Source organism: Halichoerus grypus, chromosome 10 (genome assembly GCF_964656455.1).
Source record: "Halichoerus grypus chromosome 10, mHalGry1.hap1.1, whole genome shotgun sequence".
In the NCBI taxonomy this organism is placed as follows: domain Eukaryota; kingdom Metazoa; phylum Chordata; class Mammalia; order Carnivora; family Phocidae; genus Halichoerus; species Halichoerus grypus.
In genome coordinates this window covers 51,654,381-51,673,675 of record NC_135721.1, presented here as the reverse complement: position 1 = coordinate 51,673,675, position 19,295 = coordinate 51,654,381, and the positions used below count along the sequence as shown (strand labels likewise).

General features: G+C 43.1%; 1 protein-coding gene and 1 pseudogene across 12 annotated transcripts in view; one reads left to right on the top strand and one right to left on the bottom strand.

Annotated features, from left to right (window-relative positions):
- The window catches only part of AAK1 (AP2 associated kinase 1), a 168,947-nt gene extending 155,084 nt beyond the window's left edge, over positions 1-13,863 (bottom strand). For 4 of the 11 annotated variants that reach the window (XM_078056445.1, XM_078056448.1, XM_078056451.1 and 1 more), the window contains exons 1-2: positions 13,657-13,862; positions 12,971-13,371 (exon numbers count right to left, since the gene is read on the bottom strand). In XM_078056445.1, coding sequence (XP_077912571.1) covers positions 12,971-13,133 — 163 coding nt within the window. In that variant the 5' untranslated portion in view covers positions 13,134-13,371; positions 13,657-13,862. Of the gene's footprint in view, positions 1-12,970; positions 13,372-13,656 lie in introns of all 11 variants that reach the window. The other 7 variants (XM_078056446.1, XM_078056449.1, XM_078056447.1 and 4 more) reach the window with 6 other exon arrangements.
- Positions 13,864-14,133: 270 nt separating this feature from the next.
- Positions 14,134-18,874, top strand: LOC118533262 (centrin-2 pseudogene; annotated as a pseudogene). The gene is made up of 3 exons (XR_013441747.1): positions 14,134-14,165; positions 14,850-14,955; positions 17,834-18,874. The product of XR_013441747.1 is annotated as a centrin-2 pseudogene (transcript).
- Positions 18,875-19,295: the final 421 nt, after the last annotated feature.

The window sequence follows — 19,295 nt, the reverse complement described above, 5'->3', positions numbered from 1 at the left end:
AACTAAAGTCATTCTCTTTCCCTCAGACACTGTTCTTTCTTCATTTGGTTGACACCATTATCAACCCAGTCACTTAAGCCAGAAGCCCAAGCTTCAATCTAGCTTCCTCTCACCTCCAACATCTAATTATGAACACCAATTTTTCAAGTTTAAAGGAGAGATCCGGAAGAAGGTAAATAGAAAAGGAATGGAATCTTTTGCCTCCACTAATAATGACACCTCCCAGTATGGCTCATACGTAAGCCAAGGTTAACAACCCATCTCAGGAATGTTGTATTAGTCGCAGCTACACAAGTCTAACACTTCAACCTAACCAACCCATGCCACTGTCCCTCTCAAACAGTCTCAACAGAAACTACAGAACTTAAAAATCATGTCTTCCAGTTAGAAGATATCTTTGAGACCACCAGTGATCTCCATATTTATATAACGAAAAACACGCTCACAGCAGGGAAGTCATGTGTCCCAGATCACTGAGAGAGACTACACAATCTACTTCCCTTACCTGATATAGTTGTTCGTTCATATGAGCTAAACCTCGAATCAGAACTTGAATATATAGACTTGGACATTATTCTATCATATCACCTTAAAATCACTCCAAAATTGCTGGGTGAGCCACTTAAATGACCCATTTTATACGAACATATTAATAATCTAAAACTATGTTTTTAAAAGAGAAAGAAATACTTCATTTTCTGAGAAAGTCTACATTATCTCCAATTAACTTTTTTCAAGTGAATTCTCATCATTGTTCAGAGAGCCACCAAGATCTGATCTTTCTTTCCTTTTTTTTTTTTTTAAAGATTTTATTTATTTATTTGACAGAGAGATACACAGCGAGAGAAGGAACACAAGCAGGGGGAGTGGGAGAGGTTCGAGAAGCAGGCTTCCCGCTGAGCAGGAAGTCCGACACGGGGCTCGATCCCAGGACCCCGGGATCATGACCTGAGCCGAAGGCAGACGCTTAATGACTGAGCAACCCAGGCACCCCAAGATCTGATCTTTCAACAAGGTCACAGAGCTCACAGAGCAAACCACTGGGCAAGATTTACTGATGATCCCCATTTTCACTGCTTCTCTCTGAACGTAGCAAGAACAGGGAGAAATAAATGCCTATCTATGTTCTAAGAGCTACATACAGTGATCAATTATAGGTACCACCTCTCTAGACTCAATTTATAACTGAGCTACTAGTGCCATATTTATGAATCTTTTAAAAACCATATTCTCGGGTGCCTGGGTGGCTCAGATAGTTAAGCATCTGCCTTCAGCTCAGGTCATGATCCCGGGGTCCTGGGATCGAGTCCCGCATCAGGCTCCCTGCTCAGTGGGGAGCCTGCTTCTCCCTCTGCCTCTGCCTCTCTGTCTCTTATGAATAAATAAATAAAATCTTTTAAAAATAAATAAATAAATAACATATTCTTGGACACATGGGTGGCACAGTCAATTAAACACCCGACTCTTGGTTTCAGCTCAGATCATGATTTTGGGGTCTGGGATTGAGCTCTGCATCAGGCTCTGAACTCAGTGTGGTGTCTGCTTGAGATTCTCTCTCTCCCTCTCCCCCTGCCCCTCCCGCTTGTGCTGTTTCTAAATAAATAAATAAAATATTTAAAAAACAAAACCATATTCTCTTTGATAAACATAAAAGTCTCATGTCCTCCCTTCCCTCAACCTCTTAGGACTACAATATACCTCTTAAGAGGGTATACCACCACTCCCCATTCTCTTTGAGGTCTCTCCTTTCCTAGCTGGACCTGGAGTTAGTCTGTGCTTTTACAAATTATATATTCCTTTCCTATCTGTCCTTTGCTCCCATGCTCACTACCCTAAATATAAGTTCAGAATCACTGTCCTAATTTACCGCAGGCCAAAAACCACCACAAGCTAGAAACTTAATGCATGCCTCACTTAAAGACAAATTCTAGTTACTTCTGAGTTTTTGATCCTTGACCTAATCTTCTCCATCTTCATAATATAGACTGACATAGTTTTAGAGTTCCTTTATATAGTTAAGATACTTATACTTTGTATCTCTACTTTTGAGATTGATAGCATTAGCTATCCATAATTGAATACAATCAATAAAGAGATTTATGTGATTTTTCTGGAAGGTGTTCTACTTTGCTTTGAGTTTATTTTTCAACTTTACCAAAAACTTACAAGATTTGATAGCTCTTATCCTTTTAATAAGGTCCCACACAGATCTACTATAGTATTGGAATAGGAATAGGGAGGTCTGTATATCTCACATTTGTCTGGTCTGTAGTGCCCACCCACTAAATTTGAATTAGTATTGATTTACTGTATTATTTCTCCAATTAATTTATTCTCTAGTACCCACTGTTGCTCAAATGTAAGAGTCCTGAATTGGATACAAAATAAACCTAAGGTTTACACCCTGCCTCCTAAGAATTATCTAACACTAGAAAGTAGATACAAATGAAATAGATAAATAGCAAAACAAAACTCTGAGATTATGGGCCCAAAGAGTCAACAAAAGCAGTAAGAATGACAAGCAACCACAGGACAGGAGAAATGGATGGACTGTACAGAGGTTAGGTGGGATTAAGGTAGGTGGGTAGGGCAGGGGAGGGGATCCCCGGTACAGGGAGCACTATGAGTAAAGCACTGGAAAGAACTATATTCACGGTACAAGGGAGATGAGAGGGCACAGGCCTAAACGAAACAGATAACCTGTGTTAGAGCACAAGAATTTGAAGCTGGATAGGCAGCTGGGATCAGGCGTTCCTCAGGGGCAGAGAGGTCCTTCATATTAATAATCACATGACAGGTTGGGGAAATTTTCCAACACACAGGTGGCTTTCAAGCAGGAAAAAAAAAATCAAACCACAATATTTATCTGAGATTCTCTTCTCCTTATTCCTCATCTCTATCTATCTATCTTTCTATCTTCTGAGTATAGCATTCATTTAAATAGTTTGAGTTCCTTTATATAGTTAAGATATATAGTTAAGATATAATTCATATTTCTATTTTTGAGATTGAAAGGTGTGTGTGTGTGTGTGTGTGTATCTCCAGGACACTAACTTCACCAGGTTATAGACACAGCAAAACAAATGTTGCCTGATAAAAACAAAATTCATGCACTCAAATACTAAGTTACCATTTACAGACTGCTAACTATATGCTAGGCACTATGCTAATCACTTTGCATAATTTCATCTAATCCTTACAACCAACCACAGTATTAGCCATATTTTACAAATGAAGCCAGGATCTTCATTGTCCAACATCACAGGTCCAGGATTCAGGCCAAGGGCTGCCTAGCTCCAATTCCCATGCTTTTAAACCACTGCACATGGGGCTAAACTCGGAAGTCTTCTCCTAAGTAGAACATCACAGTGCTTCCATTATTCCGGGGGATAGGGGAAGAAAGACGGTACCGGATAGCATGTTTTCCTCAGTCATTACTGAGTTACCCCTTCTGGTCAAATCAAGATTATTCCATAGCCAAAAGGTCAGATGGAATTATTTCTCCCAATACTGCCTAATCCCCACCACCAAGATGCCCAGGCTTCTAAAAACAGTAGGGGACAAAGGTCTGAGGAACAGGGCTAGGCAAGGGAAATTAAACAAATCTAACAAACCGGTAGGATAATCAGCACTTCCTGAACCAACAAGATTCACTGACCAGGGAAAATGATGAGTTGGGGGATTTGCAGGAGACTTGCCACCTCTGTAAATGTTGCTCAAGCCCCAATCCTCCAAAAGGGGCCCAACTGACGAGGCCAGAGTCCTCTTCTTTTTTCTTGTTCCCGAAGGGTAATAAAGTCTCCATTTTGTTCTCAAATTCATGCTCTGTACCAGACGGACAATAATCTCTCTCTCATCCTAAAGGTCCCAGTACAATAGCTGTAAGCATCCTCAAAAACAGGCAGCAAACAAAATTACATGGCATTATATTGCTTTCTCCAGGATTCAAGTCCCAGATGAAAGGCATCATTATTTAAGATCATTATAATTACAAATGATAATCTAACATCAATGCTATGCTTGGCCTTCTATGATAATAATATAGGGATGCCATAAACTCTTTCATCCAATTATCTCTCAGCTCTTCAGAAATCAGGACTAACAAAGCTTCAGTTGGCATTGCCATCCACTGTCTGCCAAGGTTAACTCAGAGCCCAAGGAGAAAACTGACCAGTTCAGGCTGATTCGCTCACAGCAGCTCCGAATGAAACTCCAGATTTTCACTCTTTCAACTTTGTTCCAACTTGAGGAATTCGCCCTCTGCCAAGATGGAAGTGTCACTCATAAGAAGGACTCCTCTTCCCCAACAATTGTCCAAAACTCAAAAGAAGAACTGAGATTGTTTAAAGTATACATAATACACTAAAAATAAAGATAGCAGACTAGTAATACTAGATCCTGGAAGGGGAAGGAGGCACAAAATACTGCAGCCAGGATTGCTGAGCGATTCGAAATCACATGCAATGAAAAGGCTTTTTTACTTTGGGTATAAGCACAGAACATATGATTTATTTATATAGGCAATTTTGTTCCTCAAAAGAAACCAAAAATGTTGCAACACTCACTTCAACTTTGCTAAGAATATAACATATGCAAACGTGCAGAACTAGACGTGTTCCCTAAAACAAGGTTACTCGAAGGGGTTTCAGAGAAGACTCCGTTAAGAACAATCCACCTTCACAAAATGTTTCCTAACCATTTCAGTCCTCACTGGTCTTCTTCCCCTCAACACCTCCAGAATTCAGACACTACACCACACACCCTGTTGTAGGGTGCTTTGGTTTCATGTGTATTGCTCACATTATGTCAACAAGGAGGGCAGGAGCCAAATCTTCCATTATTTCTCTGTATGCCACAGCATCGTAGAGCTGAAAATACCGTAGATGCTCAGTAACCCTTGCTACTCCTGGCTGGCAGGGCAAGCTGTCTCTTCTGCACTCTGCATTATCCCTATGCCCTCTCGTTTCATGGTCACAACATCCCTACAGAGGCAGGAAGGACATTTTTTACAAATGAGGAACCAGTGGCTCACATTGGTTAAATGACTTTCCCCAAAGCCACACTGGAAATAGTAGTCAAAGAACTTGAACCCAAGATCCCTAATTGCAAGTGCTAGACTCTTCCTGAAAATTCTTCTTTGTACAAAGAATTATCAACATCTTCTCTCACAACATTCTGATTTTTAATAACCCTTCCCAACTGAACCTCCCTATAAACAATTTCAAGTCAGAAAATGCTTCCACAATACTTTGGGGCTGCTCAGATATGAGCAATGAGAATATAAGGAGAATTGTCTAAAGTTCATACTCCATATTCAGCCAGTGGTAGAGTATAGTTACAACTCCCTCGGCCAGAGCCTACAAAGACTTACCATTCTATCTCCTTTAGTTCACTGGTTTATTTCTGGAAGTAGCCATTTTATAAAGAAAATGACATGAAGATTTTTAACCGTAACAGGTTAAACAGAAAGACTGCTGGCTCATTGATTCTGAGAAAATGAATTTAAAAATTAAGTGATTCGGGGCGCCTGGGTGGCTCAGTCGTTAAGCGTCTGCCGTCAGCTCAGGTCATGATTCCAGGGTCCTGGGATAGAGTCCTGCATCGGGCTCCCTGCTCGGCGGGGAGCCTGCTTCTCCCTCTCCCTCTGCCTGCAGCTCCCCCTGCTCATACTCTCTCTCTCTGTCAAATAAATAAATAAAATCTTTAAAAAAATAAAAAAAAATAAAAAATAAAAAGTGATTCGCCTGAAGTCAGATTAGACCCTTCTGCGCCATCCCTGACTCCTCTCTCCTTCCCCACAATGGTCAACACGTCATGTTGTGCCACCTTGGCACGACTGACATTTTGGGCTGGATAATTCTTTGTTGTGGTGGGGAGGGAGGGCTACTGGGTATGCTGTAGGATGTTTAGCAGTAGCCTTGGCCTATACCCCCCAGATGCCAGTATTACCTCCCACCCTGTAACAATCCAAAATGTCTCCAGACATTACTAAATGTCACCTGGGGGTAACTGCTCCTGGTTGAGAACCACTGCTCTGGACCAGCGGTCTCCAAACAGAGGTACACAAAACAATCCACTGGGGTAGAAAAATATATAGATGAGACTCTCCACTTATATTGATTTCCACCTTAAAAAATAAGATTTTATCTTTATCAATATTTACTAGATGGCCCAACACTAGTGTTCCCATCCAGTCTATGTCAGTCCTGAGTCTCATATGAATCTGATGGAATACTGAGGAAAGAGTGGAAGCTCCATAGCACAGGCTGACATGGACTGCGATGTACTACAGTTCATGTGCTTGGTTAAGTGGATTTACTGATCACATTTGTTTTAAATGAATTAATCCTCATAAAGCAAAAAGGGGCTTAAAAAGATTCCTGCAAAGATACCTTGGATTAAAGATAACATAAGCATACACAAACAACAAAACTATGGCAGTGCCTCATTCCTATTGGGGTGTACTTTTTTTTTTTAATTTTATTTATTTATTCGAGAGAGAGAGAGAGGGCACACAAGCAGGGGGCGCAGCAGAGGGAAAGGGAGAAGCGGGCTCCCCGCTGAACAGAGAGCCCGATAGGCTTGATCCCAGGATCCTGGGATCATGACCTAAGCCGAAGGCAGACACTTAACCACCTGAGCCACCCAGGCACCCCTCCTGGTGTACTTTTCATCAGTCACATTACAATGTAGAAACAATTAAAATCTAATAAGATATGACAAGAAATTCACCAAAACCTATCCAGATGACTTAAAATATAGATTTGCATCTACTATCATAAATGATGAACTTCATTTTAAGTATATATTGTACCTTCAGATATTAGCTAATAATAGGACATGCATATAATGTATAAACAAACAAGCATACATATAATGAAGAGGTTAAATGGTTAAGTGATAGTGCCATTCTATGCAAAAAGTTTAGCCATCATTGCTCGAAACCAACACTGTCTAATGGAACTCTCTGTGATGATGAAATATTTTCTATCTGTGCTGTGCAAAACTGTAGCCAAAACATGTGGCTATTAAGCAACTGAAAAGTGGCTAGTGTGCCTGAAGAATTAAAGCTGAATTTTAATTTCAATAATTTAAATTTAAACAGCCATATGTGGCTATGGCTACTTTACTGGACAGCATAGCCCTGGACCACTAATAGATTATGCTAATATGCTATTATGCTATCTCAAAACATAAAGCTGCCGACAAGCAGTGCACTTTCCTACTTTTTGTCTTTGGCCATATTATTCTCTATGCCTTGAATGTTCTCTCAACCTTGTCCATCTAGTAATAAATTCTTATTTTTGAAGACCTACCTCAAATATCACCTTTCTTTAGCTTTCCCTGACTACTCCTGACCCCACAAAATTAATTGCTGCCTCATGTCTGGTGCCCTACCCCTTTTATAGCCTTCTACTCCAGCACTTGGAGCTACTGGCTCATGTATCTGAAGTTCTAGCACTAAGAGTTCCTCAAGGCAGAGTCTTATTTCTCACTGGCTGATGCCCAGCACATAGTGAGTGCTCGGTACTGGTTACTGGTTACAGCAATGAATGAACCAACAAACTTTGATCTCCCCATTTAGACTGCAGTGCTCCTTCTACCACACCAAAAAAATGGCTCCAGAAAAGCCGACTGAAGGCTACTCTTTGCTACTTCACAGTGCCAGATGCTACTTCAATAGACAATACCATTTCTATTATTATCACTGTTTGGCTCTTTCAAATGCAGATGTCACAGTTACTTCTTAAGCAGGCTCAGAAAGCATTTATCCTTTGAAGGGCACAAAATGAAGGTACGTGGTGGTGTTGGTCCCCTCTCTGAGGGGTCACCTTTCAAATACTGCAATGACTGCTCTGATGCAGTCGTATGTCACATGTACCGGATTAACATTCATCAAGCTTTTCCCGTGTACTCTACATGCAGTTTTAGCTACTGAGGTACAAGTGGACGCCTCCCCTCCTACCCTCCCACTCAGAACCCATGTGAAACTGTTTCTCTTTATCATCTCTCATTAAATGAGTGTGACTTTGTTAGAAAGACCAAAGGAAAGGCTTTGACCATGCAATTGCTTATTCTGGATTTCATTTCTGAATTCTAAATTTGGCTATATTTAGCAAAGCTATAACCGTCATCATGCCCGAAGCCAGGAAGAAGACACCATTCACAAACCACCCCCTGAAAATCTGCAGTTGCCACTAAAAAACCAGACTTCCCAGCAGGCAAAGACATCTGAAGTGGGAGGGATCAAATTGGTGTTTGCGTCAGAGAAGACCTCAGGTGCTTAGAACCAACCTCTCTGCCTGGCACTAATGCTCTCCAGAACCTCGCTGCCTCTTCTTTTCTCTCCAACATACCTTCCGCTCTGGTCACACATATCCTCACTCTCCCCCTCATCTACTCCCGTCTGTACCACTGGTCATCCCACTCCCCCACCTGCTTCTCCTTCAAGCTGCTTGCCTCTCACTGAACCTTCAGGCCTGCTCCCCTGCCCCCAAACACTATCCCTCCCTTCCCCACAATTAGCATAGGGCTGATGCACAGATGGTAGCAGTGCATACTGGAGAGCTATTCAATAGTTACTCCGAAGACCCAGGGCCACTGAAGAAAGCGAGCAGCAAGTGAACAGCCAGGAAACAAACGTAAAACAATTTCCTTCTACCATTCCATGTCCCTCTTTCCTTGCTTCTGGAAGGGAAACTCATACTAACCCAGATGATACCACTAGTCAGTTATCCCTGAACTCATCATACTGTTTCACCACTCCACACTTGCATATACTACTCTCTCTGCTGGGAAGGCCTTGGGTAACCCTCACCTGGACCATCTGCTGGGCAAGTTCCATTCCTGTTCAAACCACACTTCATCTATAAACCCTGGCCCTCAGGCCCCTTCTCTTTATCACCTCAGAACATCTTTTATCATCTACTATATATCAAGGGCCATACCAAGGGCTGGACACTAATCTTAGGTTTATTTGTTGGTCTATGAGCTCCTTAAGAGCCAGGCCCACATCCTATTCATCTTAGTAATTCTGGAATCTAATGCAGTTCCTGCCACAAAGAAGGCCTAATGAACATTCACTAAATGAATACATGTGTGCATCATATCAATACCAACACGATGTAATTATATGCTACACATGTGTGTATACAGACATACGTACATGTATACATATGTTTGTTTTAGGTATTTAAACCTCACTACCTTGTGATGTTGGTAGAAGAAATTGTAAGTTTACTGGTATGGAAACTCACTCAGTAGTTCTCATTAACTCTAGACCTGGATTCCTTCAGTGGAAGTAAGGAAACTGCTCTGATGGAGCACGTGGTCCACCTTATACAGAACTGATGCAGTTCTGGAAAGTGGTCTTGGACACAGCAGGTATTTAACAAACATTTACTGTTTAAAGCTTAGATGTAAGGCCTCATATAGCTAAGGACATATAATAAAAGCACAGCTCTTCAGTCCTTCTCTGAGCATTGCTCCAATTTTCCCATTGAGCTCATTCCAGAAGCTTAAACCAAATCTTCCCTTGACATCACATGCCCATGACCTCAGACATGATTAGGAAGTCATCATGGCATCCTCACTGAGGAAGCTAGAGAAAATATCCAGCCTGGAGACAGCCATATCCCTCTGAACTCATGGTCTAAAACTTCACTTCCCCCAAACAAGCCCCAATGGACTAGCAAGTGAAAGCAGACGAGCAGGGCTGATGCTGATGGGGAGATGGCAGCCCACGTATTCTCCTGTCTTACTCTAGCACCTCTTCCTCGGTGTTCCTGCATTCCTCACTATAAAGCATAGACTGATACCCATTTTAAAGAAACAGGGGTGACAGGTGGGATGTGGTGCTGAAGAGTCTGTGTTTAAAGCCCACCCTCCCAAACTGCCTGGTCACTGCCCTGGCAACTCGATGCACAATCCTCATCATCCTTAGACAACTCTGGCTGGGACTGGTGGTTAGGTCCACACCTGGGGACTCAAAAAGAAGAGGGTGCAGGAAGGAACATGGTCACCCAAAACATCTGTTGACCCTTCAAGGAGCTAGTGAGGCTTCTGCAGAAAAATATCTGATTCTGTCCACCCACAATGGGGAAAAGGATTGCTGCAGATTGCTACAGCCAAACTAACCTTCACATCCCCCCCCAACTCCCCCTTAACTACAAAAAGGATATAATGTTGCTGGCAAATAATGGCTACCATTCATTGAACACCTGAAAAATGTTAAATAATTCACATACATCGGCTCATTTGATATTCATGACCACTCCACAGGATAGGGGTTCTCAATCTTTAGCTTGCATCAGAATCTCTCCAGAAATCTGTTAAAGCCCCACCCTCGTGGTTTATGGGGTGAGGCCTAATTTGCATTTCTAACAAGCTTCCATATGATGCTGATGCTCCTGATCCAGGACTCCACGCTTTAAGAACCACTGCCATAGGGAAACAGATTCCACAGAGATTTGAAATGCCTTATCCAAGGTTTTACAGCTAGTAAAGAACAGATGCAGAATTTGAACCTAGATCTGCCTGACTCTGTAGACACTGCTGGTAACCATGCTACGCTGTATGTGTGAATATTTGCCTCGTCTTACCAAACGCACTGGCAGCTCCTTAAAGGCAGACATCACCCTTTAGACCACCCTATCATCCCTCTCAGAACTTAGTGGCACCTTTTTACTTAGTAGGTGCTACATAAATAATTTGTATACAGGCTCCTATATAGCTATATACTTCTAAGAGCCACAAATTCAAACTCACCTATAGTCAAAGAATATAAAGAGAGCAATATCGCCATATCCAGTTTTACGTGAGACTCTCTCCTGCTGCTCTGAGTCTTGGCCCATGCTGTCTCCACACCTGGATAACTCCTACTCATTCTTTGGTCAGTCACTTCCTGCAGAAAGCAATTCTTGGCTCTCTAAAACTGGGGGCCACTGCACCCTAAGCTTGTCTCCGTGATAGCGCATATCACTCTATTCTAACTGGTTGTTTTCCATTTCTCAACGTAGTCTGTAAACTATAGCATCTAGTTTTATGTCATATCCCCAGGGCCTAGCACAATGCCTGGCACATCATAAATACGCCATAACTGCTTGTTGAATGAATAAATGAATGCAGAGCTGCAAGCCCTAAGTTCCACATAAAAATACTATAATGCATGATGTGCAGTTCTCAGAGATGAATTCCAGGGAAGAGGAGGACAGCCTAGATTACAAAGAACAATTTTGCCTTTTCTCTTTCTCCCATCATTCAGACTCTGAAAACAGGCACGGCTTAGGGTAGCACCAACTACAGTAAGACAATATCCTAGCTGAACAAAATGCTCCTAGGCTATAAGGTCAGCAGAAGCCATTCAAAGAGAAGGAAAGAGCTCTGTGCCCCCTCATGCCTCCTGATTTCTCTCTCACGTACTCCTTCTCCATTTCTCCATCCCACTGCAGTTAAGGGCTTTGGCACAGGGATGAAAGACACAGATCAGACTCAAGGGTGCGGATCTGGCAGCGGGCACAGAAGCATCTCCCATCCTGCACCAAAGCCCACAAGGAAAGATCCAGAGGGACAGTGACTCAGGCCCCGGAATAAGTCCACCTAGAGCAGTGCTGAGAATGGAAAAGAGCAAGAATTTCACAAGGACATTAACTGTCAGATCTTTTTTTGTTAAGTGTTTTTAAAGTAAAGGCTTCCACCCTAACCCCAGAAAAATGGGCCCAAGTTGAACCCAGTACTTCACAAGCTGAAAGCCAAACACAGCTTCTTCATCCTCTCAACCCACCTGCCTGCAACACTCACCGTGACAGGCATCTCCCAGGCCCAGGTTAGGACCTTTGCTTCAACCTTAGCTTGCAAAAACGCTCCTTCCCCAGCTAATAAACTGTCCCCCCCAAAACTACCATGTTGCAGTAACAGAAGCCTCCCCCTTCCTCCATCCCCCCTCTCAGCCGATAACACAACCTACAGCAGGTTGGCCCCATCCAATTAGTTTGAATAGCTTCATGCCAAGGAAATTGCTGCTTTTATTAAAAATAAAAGCACACAAGGCAGGCAATGGGCTGTGAAAAGTATGAATCTGGCGTAATTATGAAGGTCGAGGTTAAGGTTACCAAAAAATACACGCAAAGATTTCCAGAAAGCCTGGGGGATAAAAATATATATTTACATATCTATAGATATACAGATGAACACACATGGAGAGAATTTACACAGATCTAAATAACATCTTCTCCAATAGAGGAAAAACAAAAATCAGATGCTACTCTCAAGTAATTCTTTTGGCTAAAAAATAAAAATAAAAACTAAAACAGGAGGAAGAGGGGCCTAGTAGACTGCTTTCAAAATAACCACATTCATCTCGTGTAATTTCTGTTATCTTGGCTACATCCTGGGGACCTGATTACAGTTGGGTCAGGAAACAAAACTAGTCAAATCCACCAAGAGCCTTGGCTCTTAGAAAAACATATTCCCATTCTCTGAAAATCCTCTCTTCCTCAAATGCCTACTCCTGGGAGTGGGAAAGTTGGGTAGGAGAAACCCCTCTCTCTTCTTACAGCTACTCCATCTCCACCCTTCAGCCCTCACATCACAATTTCAAGTTTAAGGAGGATGACAAGCCCAGCACCCTACATTTGATGTGAAGCTTTACACTTTCACACATGCGTTTTCTCATCTGATCCTTATAATTCAGTGAGGCAGACAAGAATTGGCTTGCCAATTTTTAAAAAAATAATAAAGTAAAAGGCCACTGAGGTAAACAATTTCCAGCAACGTCCTTCCACCCCACAAGCCCTGTCACTTCCAAATCTCAGTTTTAAATTTCTCAAGGACAATGATTCACTGAGCAAGGGAAGGGGGAAGGGAGGGTCAACTGGTCAAAACCCATTCATACACTGAACAACTAGAAACCAGTCTTGCTGCATCAGCATAAGATTTTAATTCACGGCGCACTGAAAGAGTCCCACCATACCTTCCGCCAACACCTCGTCCACAGTGACCTGCTGTCGCCCAATGCCAAAGACCCTTCCGATGTAGCCACTGCCCAGGCCCGAGGTGCTGCCCCCACCTCCGCTGGAGCCGGAGCCCAGGCCAGAGCCGCCCTGCTCTCGCCGGGAGTCGAAAAACTTCTTCATCTTGCGAATAGGAAGCAGTAAAGCAAAATACCGACGGTTTCTGGATTTTTTTTTTTTTTTTTTTTTTTTTAAAGAAAACAAGAGATCCAAGGATTTCTTCTCGGATTTCAGCTCGGAGAGGAGCCACCCGAATCCGGCCGTGGGGGTGGGGGCTGAGGGAGGATGCCTATAGGAATATGCGTGTCAATCGCGCCGCGGTCCCCTCCTCCTCAAGAGAGCGATTCGTGTAAGTTTAAACCTGTGATGACAGAAGAGAGAGGATGAATCAGTAACACACTTACGAATTCAGCCGCTGAGTCCTAGAGAGAGCAAAAGCCATCATCCCGGGGAAACGCTTCATGCATTTTCCTAGCAGAAAAACCCTAGGGCTGAAAACCCGGCAGAGCCCGGGACCCCGGTGCCCGCGGCTCGGAAAAAGGGAGGATTCGGCCGCCTCGGGCAGCGCCGACCGAGCCGGGCACTGCCTCCCCCTCCTCCCGGGTCTCCCCGCCGCCCCGAGAGGCAGCATCCCGGCAGCACCCACTTGAGACAGCTCGGCGGCTGGCGCCCAGCTACCAGCCCTGCAACATTGTCACGGCCGCCGGGCCGGCCTAAGACGCGGAGAAGAGGCGGCGCTGCAGCGAGAGCCGGGGCCGCGTTCGGCGCCCGCCCGCCCGCCAGCTGATCCCCGGAGCGCCCAGCGGAGACTGACCCGCCGCCCCTCCCCCGCGCGCGCTCCCGCCCGGCTCCATCCACCCAACCAGGAAGTGAACCGCCGCCGGAAGTGCCTCTCGGGACGGCGCGGCGACGGGCCGAGGCCCTCCTGTTGCTGCCGCTCAATCGCGACAGACGAGAAGGAGTCGTCGGAGAGAAGGGGACCCGGGATGGGGGTGTCTCAGTGTGGAGAGAGTTTTAGAAAAGAACTTTTATCGCCCGGTCCGCATGGCACTATGGGAAAGGTAGTTCGGCGCAACCCAGCGGTTGGACTACAACTCCCAGGATGCCCCTGAAGGAGCGAGCGAGGTGGCTGCGGTGGCCTCATCGGCCTCGAAGGTGGTTAGTGGGGTGGTGCATTTGTGGGGATTCGGTTATTTAAATACATCCGGTAAAGAAACTGCCAAGGACTAGGAAACTGCTGCATGTACCACCCTCTTGGAGCCATCTTATTTGCGGCTTGACCTCCCTGCACAAGGGATTCTGGGGGTTGTTGTTTCCGAAAGGATCGAGGCTGACACCTGAAGGCGCGGCTTAATCTCTTAGCCCCTAGCCTGTCCTGCGAGGCTTAACGACGTCACCTGTGCAGAAAGTGGAAGACAAGGGGTGATCGGGAGAATTTTGCTGGCAGTTGGTACAAGGCCACACCCGAACGCCAACCCTAAGTAAAACCTGTACCCTTCTCCCCGCAACCTCAAAAGCTGTTTTTGCTCCCAGTTGTTATTGAGAACTGCTCTGCGGTCAGCTCTGAGCTAGGCACTGTGAGAAAACTTAAGACAGTGTTTCGTCTGGGAATCTACAGGCGAGACTCAAACCGAGAAACTTGAGGGGTGTGTGCAGGGCAGATCCTAGGGTACCAGCAGATCCAAATTGTTGGTCTGATCCCATACTTTAGGGTTTGGCTGCCGACAGTGACGCTTAATTCTTCCACCTTTCCTGATGCTATGGGTGGGCCTGACCTTCACAAATCCCCTCACACAAAAACCCAAGGCTGACCTTCTGTTCTTTCTTTTTCACTTCAAGATTTCCTCCTTGATGCTTATTTTACCCTGATATCGCCTGAGTGCCAAAGTCCATTGGGTGGACAACGTGATTTTCATCTGCCAAATGCAGAAGATTTGGAAGGCCGGTTAGTACCCTTCTCCATCCCTATTTCCTGATGGGTGATGCTGAAAGTAGTTCCAAATCCCTGCCCCCACCCCCCGCTGCTCCCCAAAATCCATGATTTTTCTAACCACCTGAATATAGGTTATTTCTCACCTCCACCCGCTCTCCCTAATTCTGCAACAGCGCTGTTGGCTTGTAATTCATCCCAGAACGTTTTCAATAGGCATTTGAGGAGAGGACAGAGAGGTACTCCGGCGGGGAGAGGGCGGGGGGTGTTTCTTACCCTCTCTAATCTGAATGTTGAACTGAGCCGTGACTGAACTGAGCAGTGACTGCTGCTTCTCCTTCCTCTCTTCTTCTCCCTCTCCTCCTCCTCCTCCCCCCCTCCTTTTTTCAAGTAGTGCCTTTGTAGTTAAGCTTCCTGTGTAGAGACAGCATTTTTTTCTTCCAGAGGGAGTCAATGTTGTCACCTCAGTTCACAAATTCATGCAGCCACCTCCAGGGTGGAATGCAGCACCTGCTAAAACATTCCCTCAAAGGAAGCCCACAGAGGCATGTTCTCTGCACTTTCCTTAAAAGGCTAGATTTTGTCTTAAGGAAGTTTGGAATAGACCTTAAAATAGATGGGAAAGCTCATTGGAATTAGATTCATTGACCTCCATCTTTATCTACATCTATTGATCTTGGCTGACTTTTTGAAGAAGTTCTGTTGGGTCCTAGAATCTGTTGCTATCTCAGTTTTTATTTTCCTAGACATTCCTGTTACCAGACTAGGCCAGACTTATGCAAATCCCAACTCTCACTTCCTTGGAACAAAAACTTGTTTTTTTCTGATAGGATTAAGGCAGCTAACAAGCATCCACCTGATGCTTTGAGGAGGTTTTTTTTTTTTTTAAGAGAAGCAAAAGAAAGAAAAAACATTAGAACACTGGGTTTCTTGCTTTCCATTCTTTCAGAGACTAATAACAATTATAAGACAAAATTCCAGTTTTTAATCCTTTACATATAATAAATTATTTGATCCTCATAACAATCCTATGAAATAAGGTAATATAAATTGTACTCATTTTTTAGATGGGGCATCTGAAGCACAGAGATAAATGAGTTGCCCAAAGTCACACAGATAGTGACCGGCGAAGCTAGCGCTCAAACCCAGACATTTTGGCTTTAGAGCCCAGTGTTTAACTAGCTACACTAAACTGCCTACTTAGAAAGAAAAAATATAAACTGATTAAAATACTAGAAAATAGAAACATCTGCAAGTAGCAAGGGACCAGAAGACAGGAAATATCTGCCACTCCATAGCTGTGCCCTAGACCACTTAGATCTCTGGACCTATTTTCTCAGCCATAAAACCAGTGCCCTCTTACAACTCTTAATAATTTTCTTGTTCCTGAGTGCAAAATAATCACAGATCAGCCACCATGATCCCAAAACTCTTACCACACTCACTTTCTGTGTAATTTGCCCTACGCTTTGTTGCATTCCTATTCAACTTTTCATGTATATTGTCACCTCAAGTACTCAAAGTAAGGAACAGTCTTCTACTTATCTCCTTGGGCATTCAATACAAAAGTTTATTTGGTATGTGTCCTTACCAGTATTTAAATAAGCCAAATAATTGACTTCAAATTAAATGTGACATGTAAGAGAGCAATCTGATTAAGGTAGAAAAATTGATTTGAAGTATTCTGGGCTAGGTAAGCTTTTGAACTTAGTCTAGGAGATACTATCGATAAATACCTAATCAAAAAGAAGGGGAGGGCGCCTGGGTGGCTCAGTAAGTTAAGCAGCTGACTCTTGATTTGGGCTCAGGTCATGATCTCAGGGTTGTGAGATCAGGCTCTGCGCTGGGCAAGGAGCCTGCTTAAGATTCTCTCTCTCCCTCTCCCTCTCCCTCTCCCTCTGTTCCTCCCCCCCAAACCCCACCCCCATTTAAAAAAAAAGAGAAAGAGAGTGCGAGAAGGGAAAAGAAAGTGACATTTACTGTGTATTTTCCATATGCCAGTTACTGTATTAAGCACTTAACATAATATCTTGTTTAACCCTCTTGTATGCATCTCTGCAAAGTAAATACTATTATCTATTATATTAAAGTAGATACTATTATACTATTATCCCCAATTTTATAGATGAACAGTGAAGATTTTGTTAGTGGCAGAGGGATGTGCATGGTTTGTTAGGTTAGGAGAAAATGATTTGCCCTGTGATGTGGCTAACTCATGTCCCAGTAAACCCAGTTATGGCAATGTGTGGTGCATCCTTAGAGGAAATCAAAGGGAAGGGGACCAACTTTAATTAACTACCTTAACTAAGGCCCGCACTGTGTTGGATATTTAATCATATCATTCAGTCTTCACAATACACCTATGAGGGACACATTACTCTTAATTTTGTCAATGTGGAAACAGGCTGAGCCAGGTTAATGTATGTTAACTATTGTTGCACAGAGCCTGTAAAGGGCAGAGGCAGAATCAAAACCTGACTGACCTCAAAACCCTCATCATTTTCACTACACCATCTAGCCATTCTATATTGCCAGCTTTTAGTCCAGCGGAATTTATTAGGAATACAGATTATCAGGCCCCACTCAGATCATTAACTATTGGATTACTAAATAATGAATGAATCAAATGCATCGCTTAAGGGGAAGAGCCATATACTTTTTTCTACACTTTTGGTTTAACATTTTAAAAACCTTTTTTAATTTAAATATCTTTCCTGTTCTTCTGAGGTATAATTGACATATTTATCATTGTTGTATTTTCTCCAGCACTAAAAATGGTACACAGGGATACAGTTTTCAGAAATTTATTTTCAGCAACTCCTTAGTTAGTGCTTAAAAAGAGAGAGCAGGGGGCTAAAAGTGAATAAAATATAATCCTTTCGATGTACGTCAGTTGCCGTAACAACGGGCAGCGGAGTCCATCAGCAATGGCCTCTAACTTTAAGAAGGCAAGCATGGCATCATCTGCCCAGCGAAAAAAGGATGAGTCCTAAGCCAGAGCTTACTGAAGAGCAGAAACAGGAAATCCGGGAAACTTCTGATCTCTTTGATGCTGATGGAGCTGGGACCATAGATGTTAAGGAACTTAAGGTGGCAATGAGGGCACTGGGCTTTGAACCCAAGAAAGAAGAGATCAAGAAAATGATAAGCGAAATCAATAAGGAAGGAACAGGAACAATGAACTTCAGTGACTTTTTGACTGTGATGACTCAGAAAATGTCTGAGAAAGATACCAAAGAAGAAATTCTGAAAGCTTTCAAGCTCTTTGATGATGATGAAACTGGGAAGATATCATTCAAAAATCTAAAGCGTGTGGCCAAGGAGTTGGGTGAGAACCTCACTGATAAGGAGCTACAGGAAATGATCGATGAGGCTGATAGAGATGGAGATGGAAAAGTCAATGAGCAGGAGTTCCTGCGCATCATGAAAAAGACCAGCCTTTACTAAAATCAGCCTCTTCTTTTCATATTGTGTGAAACCTGGGTTTTGAGAACATAAACTATTTTCTCCTCCTGACCTCCCTGTATAACTTTAGTAACAATCTTAAATCTCTCTTAGGTATTTGAAAGTGTTCTTTGACATTTAAGTTCTTTTTAAGGTGACCTGGGGATTGCTTCAATTCCCCAGAGCAAAACAAAAGCACATTAGGGTGGTGAAAAGGGTCTTAAAGTTTCACCCACCTGCATTTCTGCCTTGTATCACCTCACTCTTGTCATGCATTTCCACAATGATGCCACCCAGAACGACTTTTTAGACAAGCACATGTTGTATCCATGCCACCAGAAGCAGGGGCATCTCCTTGATGTTTCTAGTTAGAACTGACACCTGAGTGCCGCTTTCTCTTTTATAAAACCCAATGAACTTACATGCATTTGGATGTGTGTTTGTGCTATTTGTTTTGTCTTAAAAATAAAGCCTTTCTTATTTAAAAAAATATATATATATATAATCCTTTCAAGGAATTTAAAATATCCTGTAAAATTAAGTGTATTAAACGACAGGAACTAAAACTGGTAAGAAAGGCACAATCGTAGTAAAAACAGTTAGAACGTATTTAGGTAGAGGCAGGGGCAGCAGTCCCCTTTCACCAACCATCCAGGTGATTCTGATTCATATTCAAGTTTGAGAACCACTGTTTAGCAGAAGGGAAATTATAACAACCATTTTCCTTCTTTAACAAGAACATTTATTGTTTTTGTTTTCTGGTTAGAAAGGTAATTACATAATCACTGAAGAAAGTAGGATAAAGAATAAAAGTCACTCAGAGATAACTGCTATTGACTTTTTTTTTTTGCATTGACTATTTTCAGGAAGCTCAAAATTTCAAGGACCTCTCAGCATATCCAGTCCAACAG